The sequence below is a fragment of the Strix aluco genome, chromosome 9, assembly GCF_031877795.1.
Source record: "Strix aluco isolate bStrAlu1 chromosome 9, bStrAlu1.hap1, whole genome shotgun sequence".
In the NCBI taxonomy this organism is placed as follows: Eukaryota; Metazoa; Chordata; class Aves; order Strigiformes; family Strigidae; genus Strix; species Strix aluco.
This window is the reverse complement of record NC_133939.1, coordinates 15,674,966-15,695,478: the sequence shown is the minus strand read 5'-3', so window position 1 is coordinate 15,695,478 and position 20,513 is coordinate 15,674,966. Positions and strand designations below refer to the sequence as shown.

Genomic DNA, 20,513 nt, shown 5'->3' with positions numbered 1-20,513 from the left:
ACCCCATGCACCGTGGCAAGGGGTGGCTGCTTACCAGCTTTTTTATTTTATGTACCTTTTAAAAGGGGAGATGTCAATTCAAGGCCCTGGATGTCCTAACATAACCATTTTATGTGATTCCAGTTTTGTAGCAGTGTAGCAACTTCAGCTTTAGAGGAGTCCAGTGAATCACACCCACTCACATTCCTGCTTGTGAGGAAAGGTACTGGAGGGAGGGAGTGTTCAAGGACTACTATCACTTGATTGCTGCTTTAAGATCTAACATTGCCTGCAACAGTGCTTAAATGAAAGAACATGGCCTTGCAAACAACCCCAAACAAACAAACTCCCCGAAGGAGATCACTCTAAGCAGCCTGGAAATTCAGAGTGCCAGCTTCAACACACGGAGATGGACATCTGCAGGATGGGGAGTGTGGAATTGGCCTGAGCTGGCTTTCCTTGTGTGTTGTTTTAATTAAGCTGGTATTAATTATGCTTTTTAGGAAAAAAAAGTCATGCTAGGAATATGTTGCCCTTAAATATCTATTTGCAATATCACTATCCCTTTAGCAGAAAACAGGATTTACACAATCTGCATTTTAAACTCTTGGAATCACAGTTAATCCTAAATGCTGTAAACTGTAATGGCCTATTTCTTTATGTTGAGCTGTTCTTTTTCTTGTTATATCCTGGTTTCCAGCTCTAAAGTAGCTGTGCCAGTTCATCTGCAGTGCTGACATTCAAATACATGAATGACTGGTGGCAATAAAACTTTATTTAGCCTCCTTCTCAGTCTAAGAAAGAACTTGGTTTGGCACAAAAACATTTAGTAGCAAAATCAAATGTGTTGTATTGTTTCTATTGTTGTTTCATTGTTGTTTTCCCCTTGTGTTCAAATATCTTGAGGAAAGACTGATGATGATGGCTGACAGTTCAGTGTGGAAATTGCTTTTCCTGTTTAAATGATTTTCATGATTATTAGTAACAGCCTGAGGGGACATGTTGCTGGTCAGTATATGTAAAAATATAAGGACTGCCCCTTTATGGGGTTTGGAACTATTAACTGTACAATCCTGCTACCTGGATGCTAAATTAACAAAGATATTATATTACAATACTAAAACCATTTTCACCCAGTTTTCCTCTCAAAGGAGAACTTAAAACTCATTTGTTAGACTGCAGGCTTGATGACTGACTTGACATTGTTAAATGAAATCAAATACGCTAACAGTCCTGTTACCACAGTTACAAATCATTAATACAGAGATAATGTGTTAGCTGCCTCTTCTGGTTTCATGAATATATTTTTTATTATCTTGGTGAAGGACTGATTACTGAACCAAAAAGAGAGCTGGAACTTGGGAGATGTCAGGTGCCTGTCAGCTGTTATCATGATGGAATCTATTTACCCCACTTCCACATCAAAGAAATAATAAAAATAATAGTAATTTATCTACTTTTAAAAATGTTTGTACATGCTTTTTACTGCATGTACCTCACACACTGGTAGTCATCTGATATTAGACTCATCGTGTTTTATTAAAAATGTGGATTTTGCCTATGGAAACATTTCCTTATTTGGCTATCTGCTTTCAAAACCTCTACTAGTTTGGATACAACAAGTAGTATAAATGCAAAAAGGAAAATAATTTATTGATTCTGTATAAGATTCCTAAAATGTGAATAATTGGGGCTGGGGTTAGCCTTTTAAAACCCAAACTCTCGAGGCGAGTTCTAAGTATTGTGAAAATCATATCATGTGATTGTCACTTTAGTCAGATTTTAAAAGTGTGTTTTTGTGTTGGCTATAAATTGTGTGGTCCTCGCCATCAAAATCTGTACAGTGCAGAGTAGCCAATATTGCAATCTCTGGTACAGTCAGGATCTACCACTCCTCCTGTATTCACCAAAATGTTTCTGATATTCAGTTTTGCTTTTTCCCCATCATCCATAGATGGTAATACTGACTCCAATTTACTCGACCCTGCTTCATCCCTGCGCTAGTTTCCATGCAGAGGGATGGAAGGATTTTACAATGCAGATGTCCAAGCCCTGCTTGGCGGGTCCTAAATCTTAGGTGAGAAACTGAAGGTCCTGGACTCGGTGAGTACCTTTTCTGTTCCTCTGCATATGCAGTTTGAGTGACATCAGCCTTTCAGAGCTGTGCACCACTGATGGATGGGAAACAGCAAAAAAAAAAATGTACCCCTTGGCTGGGGCCGCTGCCAGTGCAGTTCAGGAGCCTTTCCTGGCCTGCCACAGGGAGGAGGGCACCTTTTTTCTTTTTTCATTTGTTCTTTTTCCTCTTTTTCCCTTTCTTTTTTCTTATCATTTATTTCCTGGCAGCACCCTCAATTTTGCATCTCAAACCTCACATCCTGTCTTTTCTGTATTTAAGACAACAACAACTACTTACAGATACTGTTTCTCTGCATCTGCCAGGGCTGCTTGCTGTTCTGGGTTTGTTTTCCAGATCACAAACACTGGAGAGTGAGTCTGCATTTTCTGTGGGTTTATGTCCACAGGCACAAAAGGCAAACCTGCCTGTAATCACTGTTATTTCTTGTGGCATGCAAACAATGCCTTTCTTGAGGCGAAATGCAGTTATACACAGTTTGAGCTGCACAAAGGCTGCACAGGTAGGCTTCTCCAGTACAACTGTAAGTGAGTTTCCTCCCATGTTCCATGACACAGACTGTACTGCCTGTGCACTAAGGGAAAAGGATCTGCTTAGGTGATGTTAAGAAGAAAGATGAGAGCTGCTTTGGTCAACACAACTCTATCCAGCAAATGAGGTTACTGGAGACCTCTGTGTCAGAAGCTGGTGGAGGAACTGATCCCATTTCTGGTGTTGGGTACCATGGGATCAGACAAGGTGCTGCAGTCAGAAGGGTCAGAAGCTAAAGTGGTAGAAAGTAGTATTCTGAATATGCAAACCATAAGCAGCATACCTAGAAAATGGGGTCAAGAATCTACAAATAATGTTTCTTTTCAGGTAAACACGCTTAAACCTAAAAGAATAAATTACTAGGAACATGGTACCTTTCTCACCTCTTTTGAAGCAACTCCAGCTTCTCTTCTTAATGTTTAAGGGTTTCCCTGTGGCACTGATTAAATCTCACTGGAGAAAATAAAAAGGTACTGAGCATTTCAACCTACTGATCTAACAGAAAAGCACTGACTGCCAGTCATAACACCAGTGATCCCAGTTGGATAAGAAAAGAAGTGGAGCATTATTTGATATGGCAAAGACCAATAATTTACTTTGTGTTGTGTGAATCATGGCATCTTTTTTCCTGCCACCACAGGTGAATAGGTTTTTTCCTACTGATAAATGCCTGAAAGGAAGAGGAAGAGGTATGCTGTTATCTCTGTTCTGTTTGATAAGATGAAGATATCCTCATCTAAGAAATAATTTTCATCCTATGTTAAAAAGCCACATTAGCTGGGCAATAAAATTTAATTTTTTTTTGCATATAAGTCTGAACTGAGCTAAATATAACTATGTTATAGTCCTGTTAAAAAAGAATGGTAGTATCAAATGCTACCATGTATTTCTAATTTCCCAGCCATGTCAAAATAATTCTATACCTATTTCTTTAAAAATGTTTAAAACCTATTTCTTGGTGTCTGCTATTAATCCTCTTAGTGGACTCAATGCAGATACGTGGAAAAATGCTAGTCAGCTTTAGATTAGATTCTTATGGTCCTGAGGAAACTAGCAAAATAAAATCCTCAAATCCTTGTCATATCTGGTGTCTAGGTGAAATTCAATGCAGGGCTAGTATAATAGGGCTTTTTGTTTATGGAAAGTTGAATATTGAAATGAAGACCTTATTTTGGGAGTTAGAAAACCTGCAAAGTGACCTACACTTACTAATTTCTGTTTTCTTTATTAAGGATTCAAGTTTAATTCTAAGTCTCGGGATTCATGCATACAGAAATTACCGTGATCAGGTTGTCTGGTTTAGATTAAGTACAGTTTACTTTGCAGAGACATACACGGACACCAGCAGCTCCAGTATGGAATGGACTATGTGAATGTATAGAAAAGGATGCAGAAGGTTAGTTCACCAACACTGTTAATCAGGACATGAGCCAAGTTGTTCCAAGTGACTTTCCCAAACAACTCAGTATTTGTTTGTTTTTGTTCCTGTACCTATAGCATTCATATGAGTATTTTTTTCCCTGAGGTGGTGCCTTATAAGCAAGGTAAAATAGTTTCAAATATAATTTAATCTCCTTTCAAGGTGGATGTACAGCTTGAAACTATGTAACCAGGTATTCTGTGGCTAAAAATTAATTAAATTTATTAATTTTATTAAAATTAATTAAAAATACACTGAATCAACATTATATTCTAAGTTTGGAGATGGAAAAAGTAAATATAAGGAGAAAAGCTAAGTAATCTTTAGAAATATTTTACATTTTACAATCAGACACACAATGTGCTTTCTGCCCTTCCACTCTGTGAGAGGAAAAACAGGCTCTAAAAGAGAAAGTGTTAGTTAATTCTGAGGTTTTTTGGGTTTTGTTTCTTTTTTCCTCAGTGAAACAGAGTAATACATTTTGATAGAGGGGTTGTTTGGGTTTTTTTGAGTCGATATTAAATGTGTGGCTCTGTAAACAGTAGAGACTTCAGTATCAACAACGTCATAATGTCAGAATGTCTCAGGGTGTGACGTTGCTGCAGGAGCGCGCTGAAGCCCAGCCAAGTGCTGTTCCTGCCCTGGTACCTGCTCGAACATGCGGGTCCAGCACGGTCCAGACGGAGCTGGGTGAATGGACTGTTGGGCTGCCAGCCAGGGGAGGCTGCAAACTGCATCGCTACAGCTCTTTTCTGCTGAATTTTATTGCAAGGTTGACTTTAAGGCAATCCAGAAAAGTTGTTACAACTTTTCCAGATGTATTCAAGTTTTCAAACAGCTAGGATCTGCATCATGGGTGTTCTGGTTTAACCCCAGCTGGCAACCGAGCCCTACAGAGCTGCTTGCTTGCTCCCCTCTGGTGCCATGGCGGAGGGAATCGGAAAAGTGAGAAAAATCATGAGCTGAGAGAAAAACAGTTTAACAGCTAAAGCAAAAGCCACATGCACAAGCAAAGCAAGGAATTCATTCACCACTTCCCATCTGCAGGCAGGTGCTCAGCCACCTTCAGGACAGCCAGGCTCCATCACATGTAACGGTGACTTGGGAAGACAAACGCCATCACTCTGCACATGCCTCCCCCCCTCCCTGCTTCCTTTCTTCTTCCCCCAGCTTTCTATGCTGAGCATGATGCCACATGGTCTGGGATATCCCTGGGGTCATCTTCCCTGTGGGAAGATAACGGAAGATTGGTGAGGAGGATTGTAAACATCTCAAGTGACTTTCTGTTGGGGTGTAGAAAACCACATATATCATACTAATTGTTTAGTCTTGCGTGTTTGACAAGTAGAACATCTGTGTTTAGATACCATAGGCCTGTGATAGACTTAGAGGCATGTTATTGAACATCCTTGAGATTTCTGCCCTGCTGTGGGAAAGATCAAAGCACAGTGGTAAACTATGCCTGCGCAAATCCCTGGTATACAGGCGAAAGCAGCAGATTCGGTGATCCTCCAGCATGGACCGAGCTCCGCGGTGCCTACGTCTCCGCTTGTGTGCCTCTGCCCGGTTGCTGCTTTGGAGATCTCCCAGTTGACAAGGTAACGAAAATAAATTTACTCTTTGCATTTCATCCATGATTTTGTGGTTGTTCCTGCATCCTGCCTGTGCCAGCTCACACAATTGCTTATCTACATAACGTTGACGTTAATTACATCTGTTGATCATCTTTAACCTACAAATATTTGGAATATACAACATGTTTTGTAATAAGTAGCTTCTTTCTTAAAAAGTTGGAAGCTGAAAGTGAGGGATTTAACACCTCCCTGTCTTGATCTCACATGATTCAACAGCAAATCAACAAACAAATGGGACACTTTGAGCTATAACTGTATGTCTTTTTTTTTTTTTTTTTTAAATAAATTTAAAAAAGGTAGACCTTATTTAATAGAAACCCCAATGAGCCTTTGTTTTAGGGTGATCATCTGGGTCCAAAACTGCAGCTGCTTTTACATGAAAGACCTTCAGCAGCTCTCCTGATACTCTCTTTTTGGGTCTCTCCATTCTTCATCACTAAAGGGCTGCTAATAGATTAAGGGTGACACGTGGCTCTGCAGGAGCTACATGGAAACCGGAAAGTACAGTAAACTTCCGACCATGCACAAAATATATTTGTATAAAGTCAGGTTTGAAATTAAAGTACTGTCTGCCCTCCTTGGGCTTCACCTTGTATGGTTAAATTTGTTATCAAAAGAATAAACAAATTAATATGTGCCCCCATTCCTTACCCCAGTTCTCACTATCACATATGTCTGGATTCTGCATTGTGAAACTGTCCTTTTTTGTAAGACTTATTTTTGGGTTAGCTCTCCAGAGGCAAATGTTTTTGAAATAAAAATCTTTAAAAAGTTTTAGGAAACTTCTAGAAACTTTGGATATTTTCAGACTTGAAAAGTGTTTTCTCAGGCACTATGAATGCGCTGCACTGTCTGTACATCTCCAGATAGTACCATACCACTGAGTATTAATGTAGTATCAGACAGAGTGAACCGAGGATAAGGTGATCATTCAATCACCTGTGTTTTGAGGAAATCTTTCAGAAATAGCACATCAGGATAAGCACCAATCAAAGGGGTTTAGGGTTTTGCGTGGTTTTTTTTTTTTTTTTCTTTTTTTCTCTTCCACTGACAGATATTTCACAGAAATCAGCTGTCTGATGAACATTTAGGTTACAGTGGAAAATGTTTCTTACGGTGGAAACTTTCTCAGACGGGAAAAGGTGATAGTGTAAGGATTATAGGAAACCTAAGACTTTTTCAGGGTTGTACTTTACTGTGAATAATCGTATAAAAGACGGTATGGGGCAAGTATGGGCAGTATGGGCAAGTTTGAACCGCCTCCTTAATGAAAGAACTCCGGTGTTATTGTAGTTGCAGAAATTATACCGAGAAAGACGTTACTACCTTCTAGAAATACGGCACCACTTAATTTTAAGCCAACATTTGACCTTCTGCTGCACGGCCATAGCAAGCGGCGCTCGGGCCGTGCCCCGCGGAACGTCGCCGCCCCCGGCCGCCGCGGCTCCTACCGGGAACAAGGACCCGCCCCCGCTGCCCGCCCCTGCGCGGCCCCGGGAGCCGCCCGCCCGCCCCGGCCGCCAGCCCTGGGTGGGGCTGGGGCTGGGGCCGCCGCGACGGGGCGGGGACGGGCGGAGCGGAGCGGAGCGCGGCTGGAAGCGGGGCTCGGTGCGGGACGCCGTGGGGCGGCTCCTCGGCTTTGGGATCGGGTATTTTTTTTTGCTGTGAATATGTGACTTAATGTCTGTGATTGCTTGTAGGTGGTCCTTTCAGGTATCTCTTTTTGTTTTCATCGCAGGGATGTTTAATGATTAGAAGGGCCGTGGAAAGGTCCTGACGATTAGAAGGGCCACGTTTTCCGGTTGCAATTTGTGCAAGGAATTACAAAATGTTTCTTCATCAAAGTAACTTGCTCGCAAAGGCTGGTTTAAGGAAGGATCTTGCTGCCGAGGCTGTCCTGGGAGAGCCCTGCTCGAGAGAGCTGAGAGCAGCAGGCACGGTTCAGGTTAAAATCCAGGGGCTGAACAGTCTAATATAACGTGATGAAGTGCCACAAAGCTAGCAACGGTGAACTAATGCATGCCTCGCTGCTATTTTGCCTTCCAAGCCTGTTTTTTGAATCATAAACTTTCTCGGAAAGGGCCTGGTTTGTTATGTAATTGACAGGATGTGTGACGTTCTCTTGGCACTATTTTAGTGAGCTGGAGAAGAAACGAAACTGATTGTCATGCTAGTATACTGTTTTTCTGATAAAAAACCAGAAGTTCTGTAGTTAACTGGATTAACATCTCTAAATCAGTTGCAGTGTATCTGTTGACATGAATCAGGGTAAGGGAGATGTAGCTGTGTAATGCAGTTCTGAAAATGAGAAAGTGATTGAAAAGAAACATGGACATTCTGTCATTCCTTAAAAAGGAACAATCTAGGGATGTTATTTCCTTACTGTTCTCTGAACTAGAACAATTTTCTTCTGACTTCGTTTGGAATCAGTATTTCCTTGATTTCCTTTCCAAAAGTTTTTGGCTATCCTTAAGTGTCTGGGCTCAGAACTCCTGGAGGAGGAAGAACACTGTGCCTGGGCCTGGGTGCCTCTGGGGGTTGCTTCCATGCTACACATTAGAATAACGATTCAAGGAAGTAAGGAGAAAATGAGGAACCGGTTGGGTGTGCTGGTGCTGGGTGAGAGGGTTTAGGCTGTCGCAGCAATTGACTGCTAGTTCTGAGAGCAAAGGGAAAAGGTCTGGGAACTCCTATGGGTGTGGAGGAAGCTGGCAATATGTGTTCTAGATAGTGCAAAGTACAGGCACAGGGTATGAAGAATGAGACTTCTTGATATGAGTTCCTTTCTCTCATGAGGAGTACAGCAAAAGAGATGTAGGGGTCTGCTGTCAGCTTGCTAACCCGCAGCCGAACAGCTGCTCTTGGCAGTTGAAGGAGCGTTTGGGGAGGGGGGCAGTTTTTTTGCCTTTCATTTCCTCTCTCTGTTGCAGTGGTTGAAGCTGGAAACCATGCTGCGGGGTTCAAGTTGTGTTTTTAGGAGAGGCGGCTGGCTGTGTGTAACCTTTCCTGCTCCTGGCATGCAGGCACAGCAGGGGGGCCTCAGACCATCCAGAAACTGTGTTTCATAAGTGTCGTTCATTACCCAACAGCCACTTTGCATGAAGCTTCTCCAATTCCCCTGGTGCTTCCTTCTTTCTAGAAAAATTGCTTCTGCTTTCCCTTGTGTAAAGCTGAACCCAGGTATGTCCCCTCCTCCAGAGAAGAGAGGATATTTATAGCTCATCTGTACTCCCTTTGGGAGAGTGGACCCAGAGCTATGAGTTACTATGGGAATCTTGTCAGGAAAGGGCAAAGCTTGGTGGCTTTACTTGGCACAGGCTCCCTCATGTAGCCCTAACCTTAAAATAGCCCCAGTGAGGGGTGAGGTGCTGGGAGCTGAAGCTTTCTGCACTCCAGCTGGGGTATTCTGGGGAATGTTTGATCAACAAATACCTCAGGTAATGTAATAACGTGTGAAGGACCCTTGCAATCCTAGCATAATTTTGATTGTAAAGGTCATTTGAGGACCTTTGGAGTAATTTGGTCCATTCCTTTGCTTAAAACCAGACTAAATTCAAATTAGGTGGGATTGCTTAGGGCCTTATAAAGTTTTTTATAAGATGTATGCAAAGATATACAGCTGCTTCTTCTGAAACACCACAACCAGCTTATTCACTCCAATACAACTTACTGGTGATTTGTGTTGTGCATTCAGGTTGCAGCATGTGGCCAGTGTAGCACAAGGGATTCATGCAGCTATTGTTTTTGTTGAACTAAAATTAATTAAGTAATGGACTTCTGTTTGCTGAAGCACTTTCTTTCTGGTGTTTTCCTTTAAATCTGTGGAATTTTAACTCAATTACAAAGAAATAACATTCTCCCTCTTTTGTATTAGTGGGAACTAAATGTAAATATCTTTTACTTTTTCCTGCTAAGTAAGTAACATTTCAATGATTATTCCCTATATTTTAAAAAAAAACCTGTTACTAGAGCTAGTAATAGCTAGCAGCATGTAAAGCCTCATTTTATTAAACTGAAATGAAAATGTAGGCTTCAAATCATTGCTCTGTGTAACCCAGGCACCTGGAACCAACACATTTCTCAGTGACTGGTCTGCTCATTACTACTATTTCTTGACTGGGATTACACAAGGTGGACGTTTCCCCACGAATAACAACACGGCTGAACAATATATTGTTTAATATAAAGGCTGACAAAAGTGAGTTTTTGTTCCTTCTTCCTTTGCTATTTCAGAATTTTATGCTATTTCACAGTCTTTATAAATTATTTGGATTAAAAGCAGGGCATGACTGACAATGTGTTAATCTTGATGACTGAATGGGAGGTGGTAGAAGGAGTCTAGATAAAAAGCAGTAGAAATAAAGAGATAATTTTAGTAAAAGAAATAATCAACTATTCTCTTTAACATCATGTCTGATGAAATGGGAGTTGAACTTTGTAAAATCTTTGTTGCTTTTCTGGCTAAAGGTCTATCAACATTTTCTAAATCCTAGATTGCACAGTGGCATATATGTGTGGTTGTAGGGAGAAAAAAGATTCTGGGCTACTCTAAAGCTTTTCTTTTAAATAAATCACATCATTCTGTCTCTACTCTCCCTTTACCAAAGGGTTCAGTTATAATTCTCAGTATTTCACTGAAGTTCAGGTAGCTGGAACATCTCACAGTATAAACTGATAAACTGATCTTTTGCTAGTTTAAGTAATGTTTTTTTATTCATCTTTAGTTCATGTTTTTCCTACAAGCTGGTAGGTTTGTCAACATATTTTAATATGGTCATATATTAATCTTGTCACTCTATATTATCAACTATGAGAACAAAGTTTAAGTTATGTAGTTTGAATGTGTTCTTTCAGATTTTTAGGTTAGATGTATAATTTTAAATTATTTCCTATTTTTTTTAACCTTTATTCATGTGGGGACCAGAATCCAATTAAAGTACACAAAATAGGATGGTGTCTTTGCTAGTGAAGTAAAAAAAAAACAGAAAAAGAAACACTTTAAAACCAATCTATTAAACAAAGAGGATGTTGTGTATGAGTTGGAAACTGAGCTAGGTGCCATGTCATCCCAGAACTGTTAAACATGCTCCTGTGACATCTGCTTTTACTCTGAGAGTGAAAAGCAGGAAGGAACTGCTTTCAGTTTCGATTTCATTCCCAGCTTTGCACGACCATCTTCACTGAACTGAACTAGTTGGAAGAACCATAACTGACAAAATATATTAGTAGTTTAGCTTGCACTGAGTGCTTTTTAAAGAATAACTAGGTTTATTATTTATTTTAAAGGTTTTGATCCTATAAAAAGAAGCTCCTAGAACCATTCTTTTTTATACTCTCACTTATGGATCTCCTGGATGTTTTGGACCCCTATCTTTAATAGAAGTTGCTGCCATCGTCTTACTTCTCTTGTACCGCAGAGACTGAAAGAAGCATCTCTCAAGGTTGATGCTGGCATCAGTAAATGTCCCTTCTACTTTTTTTTAACTCCTTTTGTCAACCCTGAAAGAGTAGAAAGAAAAAGACAAGCAGTTGGCCCTTTCAATCATGATATTCTGCTGTGGAAGCCTACACACCAGTGAAAGCCCACCCTTTATTATCACATGGAGACAAAAATTTGATATGTGATATTTAGTAGTACCACTTCAGAAGTGGAATAGCATAAAGAACTGAATAGGCAGTAGCATGGCATCATGGCTGCTCCAGGATTTACCCAAGCAGATTTTGTAGTCAACATCAATACACTAAAACAGTTGCTCTGAAATTACTGCAGTAATTTGTTCATCTGAATTTCATGATGCTTCTGAATGGCTGCACAACGGAGTCTTGCACTGCAATGAAATAACTGCACATCCTAATACTTTCCTCTGAGTTGAGCATGACTTAAGGATACTCAAAGCATGAGTGCAGGCATAGATAATTCAGATTTATGTTTTGGTGGAGGCAAAGCCTAGAAGATATTTAAAGTTATTTTAGCTTGTGTTTGTAATTTGGCTTTTCCATACAGTCTAGACAGGCAAGTAACTTTTATCAATAATAGAGAATTCTGAATAACTCCTGTGAAATGATATAATAAAAAAAGCACAAAATAAATATGTTGTTTTGCAGAACAATTATTAGCTGATCCACAGCAATGCAAGGTGAGTATAATATAAACAGAATGTCATCTTTTTTTAATATCAGAGATAACACGGGTCCTTCCAAGGTGTTCAAGCAGTATTAGCATAGCTATTAATTTACCTTCTAATTTTATGAAGTATGCATGAATGTTTTAAATTGAAATTATTTAAATTTTAAAATTGAATAATTTACAAAATATATGGCTTACATTTTCAGATCTTGATTTCTGAAGTTAAATTAAAAAAAAAACCACCTTGAAATTCAAGTTATTTCTGCTTACAAACTGAACTTGCTGAATGTTTTTAACTCCATAACCCTCTGAGTCTGCTGGTGAGACATTAATATAGTTCTAACTTGGAGAAATTGAAAGAAAATATTTTATATAGTGGAGAATTGGCTCATTACCAGTCTGTTCCATATAGGAGAACAGCCTGTCAGTTCCCTGGCAAGTCTTTGAATTAAATCCTCCTTCTAAATATAAATGAACAAAGGCACCTCTGGTCCAGACAGAAAGTGAACTGACCCTGCTTGAGCAGGAGTTGGACTAGGTGATCTCAAGAGGTCCCTTCTAAGCAAAATGATTCTGTGGTTCTGTGACATCTTTGTGACATCATGTGCAATACTTGCCTTTTTTCTGCACTTTAAGGATCAGAACTCTTGTAAGTTCTACTGATGTTTAATATTTTGAATAAATACAAGCTTGTTACACAGTTTTTGCTATACAGAGAACAGCTACTTAATTTTCTTGTATGTCTACTCTGAAAAATGAGGCAATGTTGTGGGTCTTTCATCCTAGGATAGGAGGAAACAAGCAATACTCAAAGCATACGTTCCATTCTTCCAGTGCATCAACCTGCCCCAGCGCCTGGATTTTCAAACGCTAACGCACCAGAAAATCAAGTCCCCTATGGCTACCCACAGCATGCACCTGGGATTTACCAAGGTAGGTTGCTTGGCTACAGATCTGCTATATCATTAAGAAATAAGCATGGGAAGTAAGAGGTTTTATGAGGGCGACCATATCTGATTTACTTTTCTGATGTTAATTCTGTAGAGTTTCTGTTCATTTCTGTTTCACTGAAAAGTCATCTTCTTTCCTTCTTGGTGCGACATGTTAGCGTGTGCTAAGCAGTACTAACACTGGTAGAAGTTAAAGAAGAAAAACTTTGTCTTAAAATTCCTCATTTGCTCAACTGACGACTTGTAAATGCCAATACTTTTCATGTATTTTAAGGCATTATGTCTACTTACAAATAACCTTCATTTATTTATTTCTAATTTTTGAATTGCCTATCTTTATGTGAATAAAATCCTGCTATATTCAAGAATGATGCATTTATTTTATTTTGTTATTTATTATCCATTTGTCTGGATGGATTAGAACATCCCAATCGAGTGTAACTTCCTTCACAAAAGTTGTAGTGTTCATAACTGAAATATATTGTAGGTATAAGGACCTTCACAGTTCAAAATAGTGAACAAATTAATCTTTTGAAGATCCATGGGGCAATTCTTTTCCAACATCTAACTTTCATAACTGCATCTCTCCTACCACACCAAATGTCACAGGTGCGGGGAGCTATGGCTTCCAGGTACAGGCCATGGGAGTCCCAGGTGCTCCACTCATCCAGAACCAGCCCATCGTCAAGGAGGGGACAATCTGGATGCCCGTCCCTCCTCCTCTTCCTAGATGCCCTCCTGGACTGGAATACCTTACACAGGTACCTGCACACTTCCTCCTTCCCCAGAGAACAGGTATTCTCCGGAGAAGCATCCTGCATCCATGAAAAAGCTAAAAAAAGCATCTGGCTTTGTTGCAGCTGCATAGGTTGCTGTTTTGGGCTGCTAAGTGAACCCTTTTGTAACGTGATTGATGCATGTTTGAATGTGGAGGTGCCTGTTGTGGCTGCAGCACTTCACAGAGTGCTCTGCTGCCGAGTGAGATGCTAAAGGACCGGGGGCACATGGCCATCATACATCCTTCCTATTTCTGAAGCTACTGTTTGTGAGATGTAATGTGATTTGACAAGCTGTATATAATAAATGTATATAATGCGGGCAACTGTAGAACATCAGAGGTGCTTAGTTTTCTACATGATGCTTTCTTCACACCTCTTCATGATGTTGTTAGGAGAGGCGCTAGTCAGACTTCACAATGTAGAGAATGCTAATAGCCAAATAAGAGTTGTTTCCACATTGCAGAATATGTCCTTGTACTGTAAAAATACAGTTCATCTCCTCACTAGGAGCAAATATCAAGGCTTAACACTGATGTATTGTTGCCAGTTTTGCAAATTGCTCAAAAAAAAAAAAAAGTAGCAGTGAGGAGAGGCTGATTTTTCCTGAGTTTCACTCAGAGCTAAGCAGTAGCTGAGCTTCTCCTCTAAAATTTGTTTCCTGCTTTTTTCCGTACAGACTCCTGATGTAGGTATCTGGGATATGTGGTGTCGGAGGCTCTGTCAGGCTCTGTAGCTGAGCTACCCTGAGCCCTGAAAGGAGCACAGGCACATTAGCCCTGTGTGCTTGTAACCAGACCAGCTTGGGTACAACTTCTGCTATCTGCACCTGTGCTCTGAAACACTGTTCTGCTAAATTGACAGAGGACAGGACAGGGGGGACATGAGCTACTTCCACAGCTTTACCAGTAGATGATCTGCCTGTAGACAATGTATTGATCCATAAATCTGCATTCTGAAATGAAACAGCAATGTTTCTTAAAACTAGTTTTCTCTTAGTTACAACTTGTTAACTATTTCTGTTTAATTTTTCAACCACAAACAGATTGACCAGATTTTAATTCATCAGCAAATTGAACTTCTTGAGAGTAAGTGAAAGTATTTATAATAGAGAAATGTTTAAATCTAATGATCCCAAGAACAGTAAAATTTAGACTTTGATACTACACATTTAAGGTGGATTGCCACCTTTCTCTTTCCTGCCTCTGTTATTTGTCTCAATTCCTGCGGAAGTTGTGGAGGACAGGAAGGGGAAACTAGGAGGGCAGAGGATTTTAAGCAGATTCTGTATCTTAAAATATACGTAGCAATGCAACTGAATAATCTTGGTAGCTAGTTATAGCTGAAGTCATACTTTTCCCATGTTATCCATTCACAAGATTTCTACTTGCCTCTCTTCCCTACTTAAAGATCTTCTTTTCTGTCCTCTCTTACTCCAGCTAATTCCATAGACTGGCATGCAGCTCCGATCCCATTTCCAGGCAATCCTGCTGTTTTAGCAGATTGAACTGCTTTCCTTCTACTCCCCCCATTCCATTCACTTTAAGAATATCAAAGTCATCTTATCAGTGTCTTTCAAATAGATGAAATAAAATGGACCATCCATCTTGGCTGACACTTAATGCTGTTGCATTTTCTTTCCATAATGCTTCAAAGAGTACTTTCATTTGGTAGAGAAATTAATCAAAATTTCTGTCCTGGCTCTTGTTGTTTTCTATTTGGGCAGCTGTGAATCTTGACTGTGAGGCTTTTTTTGTGGCCTTCTCATTCTGAACATATTTGTGTCCTCTAGAGCCCTTTTCTTGCTTCACCCCCAAATTCACAAGTTTCTTTAATTCTCATCCCTTCAGCTCTTCCCTGAGAATCTTCCATGCTGTGTTATTTATAATTGTGGTGCTTGTTCTGGCAGTAGGTGTCCGTATGTGGTGGGAGGGGACTGATGGACATCTCTGTGCTGTTTTTGCACTGCCATGTTCATGGTGGCTTCTCCTCTCTTGAACAGGCTGCTCTGTTCAAGGGTCCTTCCCCACCATTTCCCTTCACTAGTGGCTGCCTCTGACAGACTTTGAGTGAGGCCTGCCTTCCCAAAGGGTAGTTTTAGAGTTAGCATGGTGACTTTTCTGACCAGATGCACTTCAGAAATTTAACAGTTCTGTTCCTATTTTTCAGTTTTGACTGGCTTTGAAACAAGCAACAGATATGAAATCAAGAATACGCTGGGGCAAATAGTGTACTGTGCAGCAGAGGACACTGACTGCTGTACCAGGAATTGCTGTGGGCCAGCACGACCCTTCACCCTCCGGATTATAGACAACTTGGGCCACGAGGTGATAACGCTGCAGAGACCCCTTCGATGTTCTTCATGCTGCTTTCCTTGCTGCTTACAGGAGGTCAGTTGCTCCTTCTCACCATCTTCCCCCATGTGGGAGATGATCCACCTGTGCGGTTTTAAGATGGGATTGTCTTGAATCAGGAGGTGAGGTGAAACAAGTCAGGTTTTGTCTGTAAGTTGTGGGGAAAGAGATCTGTGGGGTTTGTGCATGGGGTCTCTTTGGTCTGGGAAGAAGCTAGTGTGCTGCAACACTTAGGTTCACTCTGGCCACTTCTGATTATGGTAACGAAAAATTTGATTCAACAGCATGTCAGGAAACTCACGGTTGGTGCCAAAATCTGTGCTGGAGATGGATTTGTGGTGTAAGAGTTGGGCAGTGGCTTTCATAAAATAACAGCTAGAGTTTTCACTATACTGCTGTGAAAGCTATAGTTAAATTCAACGCAGTAAATTGTGAGCTTTCTTAATATTAAAATAATTATGGGGTGATGCAACTTCTGAAACCTCAAATCCGAGCCTACTCAGAAGTCTTACTGAGGGATTTGTAGCTGCATCCTGTGGTGTCTTCACTGAATGCTTTCAGGATGCTCACAGCCTTTCTTTCAGTAGTCTTTGATCTTTCTACTGTAGATACATAGCTTGTGTGTGCCACAGCCTTAGGAATATCTTGTTGCTTTCAGTGAAGGGAAAAGTTGCAACCTGTGTGCAGTTTTCTGAAAATATTTGCAGAAAACCCCATGCAGCTTCGTGCATTGGAAAACCAGATTGTTGTGGAAAAAAAGCTGTATTTGGTTTGTGTGCTAGGTGGGCTTTGTCTAACAAGCATGTCAAAGCATGAACGTTCATGTGGAGATTTTCTTTTTCCTGAAGCTGGAGGTTCAGGCGCCTCCAGGAACACCAGTTGGTTATGTTGTCCAGAACTGGCATCCCTGTCTGCCAAAGTTTACCATTCAAGATGAGAAAAGAATGGATGTATTGAAAATTATTGGCCCATGTGTTATCTGCAGCTGTTGTGAGGACATTAATTTTGAGGTATGCAATGCTAAAAATTGTATGTATCTTCTTTCAGGTAGTGGTTTGATAGTAGCTGTAGTATATATTAAGTAATTAGTGCATAATCTTTTAATGCTAGTATAATCACTTCTCTAGATAAGCCAAACAAACTTCCACAAATGACATCTTAAAGCTACTCATGAGTGAGCAGTGAGACTGATTCCCTGTGGCTGCACACAAATCTCCTAATTGAAATATTTAGCAGCAAAATCTTTTTGAATCTATTATAATAGACCCTAACAAAAAACTGTTATTCTCAGCTGTATCAGTTATTTATGAAAATGACTTCCTACAACCACTCATTTAATCATTTAACAATCATTCAATGACCAAGTAAATCAAGATAATTTAGACCTAAAATACAGATTTGAATGACTGAAGAGTTACAACTTTCACTTAAAAATAACAGTGATTAATGCATCATTATTTTTGTACACATTAATTAGTAGATACAGTAGTCTACCATTTAATATTTAAAATGATGTTGTAAATAGTTGCTAAAGCAAATTTGGTATAATTTTATTTTTGGGGACTAGTCTTTCACATGACCCTGAAGACTGGATCTAGTTTTAGGAAACATAATGTTGACAAAGGGCTAATCTCTGCTTTGGAACAGAAGAATGTAATTTGTTTCATTTTCACTTGAGCAGTTCCTGATACATGGCAGGAGAAACTAATTCACTCTCTTGGCTAAAAGGCAATACTTCCAGCAGAGTGTGTGCGTGCATGCAGTAGCTGTCTTCCAACACCATTAAAGCATTGAACTTCACAGTCAGATTTAGAATTAAGTTCATGTCAGTGCTACTTAAAGCTGACTTTCTGATAGTCAGGGGTGCCTTTTGGTACAAACACTTGCATTCAATGACGGCGTTAATTCAAATAACACAATCAGAAGCTTTCAAATGAAACTATCGTGAAAAAGATTTGGAAATATTATGAATGACAGATTTGGTTTTTTAAATTTATTTTATATTATACTAGGTGAAGTCTGTGGATGAGAGTTCTACTGTTGGGAGGATTTCTAAGCAGTGGACTGGGTTTTTGAAAGAAGCCTTTACAGATGCAGATAACTTTGGAATTTCATTCCCAATGGACCTTGATGTAAAAATGAAAGCTGTCATGATTGGTGCTTGCTTCCTTATCGTAAGTCTGTCATTCACTAATACTTGAACATTAACTGACTTTTTCATCTTCATGTTCCAACTGAGCTGGTAAAGGATTTGACTCTGAGCTCCTTGAAGTGGGCGACAGCTTGTTGTGAACTTCCTGTGTCTAAAACTAGCTATGGAAGGCGACAAAGAATTATTTCAGATAATAAGCTTATTCTAGACCTCCACCTAAACTGAAGGTAGTCACCATTAACTCCAGTTTGACATAAAATTGAAGGGACTGAGTCAGGTTGAACAAAGCCAGGGCAGGAATCCTGAGTAAAGGAAATATAGCTTTGGCTAGTAATTTAAAGTTTTCATGTAGGTCTTCCACCACTTCTTTCTCTCTCCGTGGGTGGCCTATTCTGAGAGACCCAGGTGAATGGGGGAATGGAGAGACATGCTTCCACCTTCTTCTCATCATCTGAGGTTTCGAGAGGAAGGTGCTTGGAATACCTTGCAAAGCAACCAGGAGATCTCTGAACTAAGAGCTACATTTAAAAGGTATTTATTTGCTTTTTGTTTGCTTCTTAGGACTTCATGTTTTTTGAGCATGCTGGTGATAAGCAACAGCGAGTAGGAGTTTGGCAATAGAATCTAGAACTTTTATATAGAAGGAAGAAGAACATAAATCTCCCAACTTTCCAGTGGACTGCAGAGCTCCAGTAAGAAAGTGAGAAATGTACATCTTGTACTTGTAGTTATATTTCTATAAACTAAAAGCTTTATGTCTTTTTTTTGTTTGTTTGTAATCTGATGAAATAATTTTTAGTATTCAAATAGGAACCCTTTGTCTGTACATATCAATATTGTGATTTATAGAAATATATAGCAACCTTTTTTCCAAGAAATTTAGAATTGTAAAATAACTACTTATAGTTACTTTAATACCTAACAAGGAGGACTACTACTATATTGAATATTAATATAAGCTGTGAGCCTAATAAATAGGTCCTGATCTCTTCCTGTGTATCCTTCTTTGGTAGTTTTGCCTCGGTGTTCACATTCTGTTGTTTCCAACTTCTTATCAAACACATATGTTCAAATCAAAATAATCTAACTGAACAGAACTATCAGAAATCATTGTAAAATTATATTAATCTAGTAATAAATTTGCTGTCAAATATGACTCCTTTAGTGTAACTTAGTTTCATAATTCAGGTTGGTTTAAAATTTAAGGCTTTGATTTTCACCAACAGAAGTTTAGAGGAGACAGGAAATATAAAAGCCTGTGGTTGCTTCTGTTTAATAATCCTTTAATAATTGCTTTGTGCGTGAGTGTGTATTTCCTGAGGCAAGGGAAAACTAGTTGGTTACTTTTCAGTTTCTCCAGTCCTCTTTCCTTTTCATTTAGTCCATGATTTTCACAGATTGTACGTCTGTCTGTAGGTGTGAGGGCACAGGAATAATAAACAGAAAATTCCACTTTAAAAGCAAATGCATGAAATGGCAGGTCTATTTCTTTGCATTTATATCTTTATTTAAATGTGCAAGCAATGGATAAAGTTGCAGTTTCTTACCCCAGATTCACACAAGCATGTGCATATTGTGGTTCTTGGGATCCAGCTATGGGGAGAGGTCCTTGCCAACATTTTCAGTTATATACTAATTCAGCTAAAGATTCTTTCTGTTCAGTATTTTCAATTTATTGATTGCTTCTGGCCAGTCAAAAGGCAGAGGAAAAGAGGAGTGCCTTTGCTGCCATTGGACTCTCTTTGATGTTACAAGAATTGTGCAAATTCATGATAACAATCTAGGCTCTTCTGAAAGTCTTTAAAATTGTATGTTATGCCTTTTTGAAGTTAGCTTCTGCTGCTAAAGACATAATTCCTCAAATATGGTGATAGGGATTGCTGGAGGTACATTTTTGATTCATCAGCACTATTGTTAGGGAATTAATGTATTGTTATTTTGAAAATATTTTGTGCTTTATTATAAATGAGATACTGGAAATTCAGTCTTGCTAAAAGCTGCTAAAAGCTTCTGATTACTTAAGTTAGGAATAGAAGTTACATGTATAGAAACCAAAGTAGCACACCCAGGACGAGACCTGTCCTGTAGGGATTCATATGGGTAAGCCCATCAGTATTATTTTTTCCTGCAAGGGGTGACACACAGCTTCAGTTCTGCCTGTAGCTCTGAAGTCTGTTCAATAGTTTGAGCTGTAGCTCAAGCCTGTTCAATAGCTGCACTTTCAGCAGAGAGCAGAGTTACTCAAATGTCCCATAAGCATTTTTTTTTGAGGTATTAGAAAATACCTGTTTAATTTCATGGCTGGTCCTGCATAGCATTTAAATTTACTTTTTGCATTGGAGTGAGGTCTGTTTGTGTCTCTTTGAAGAATGGATGGAATAATATTTTGCAAGTAGGCAAAACAGTGATACCTTTGCCTATGCTGAAAAGCATTTTGCATCATAAATTCATCC

The 20,513-nt window shown here is 39.5% G+C and overlaps 1 protein-coding gene across 12 annotated transcripts; it reads left to right on the top strand.

Moving 5' to 3' along the window:
* Nucleotides 1-7,230: 7,230 nt before the first annotated feature.
* On the top strand, nucleotides 7,231-19,216 carry LOC141927089 (phospholipid scramblase 1-like). 12 transcript variants are annotated; one of them, XM_074833856.1, is made up of 12 exons: nucleotides 7,297-7,350; nucleotides 8,791-8,881; nucleotides 9,760-9,899; nucleotides 10,988-11,142; nucleotides 11,807-11,838; nucleotides 12,663-12,761; nucleotides 13,388-13,539; nucleotides 14,600-14,642; nucleotides 15,724-15,944; nucleotides 16,757-16,918; nucleotides 17,921-18,082; nucleotides 18,622-19,216. In XM_074833856.1, exons 5-12 carry the CDS (start codon nucleotides 11,832-11,834, stop codon nucleotides 18,679-18,681), a joined length of 906 nt encoding a protein of 301 aa, XP_074689957.1. In that variant the 5' UTR covers nucleotides 7,297-7,350; nucleotides 8,791-8,881; nucleotides 9,760-9,899; nucleotides 10,988-11,142; nucleotides 11,807-11,831; the 3' UTR covers nucleotides 18,682-19,216. The 12 variants fall into 12 exon arrangements, with proteins under 12 accessions (XP_074689958.1, XP_074689953.1, XP_074689961.1 ...); XM_074833855.1 differs by lacking the exon at nucleotides 8,791-8,881 and having other exon boundaries at nucleotides 7,274-7,350; XM_074833850.1 differs by having other exon boundaries at nucleotides 8,791-9,899.
* Nucleotides 19,217-20,513: the final 1,297 nt, after the last annotated feature.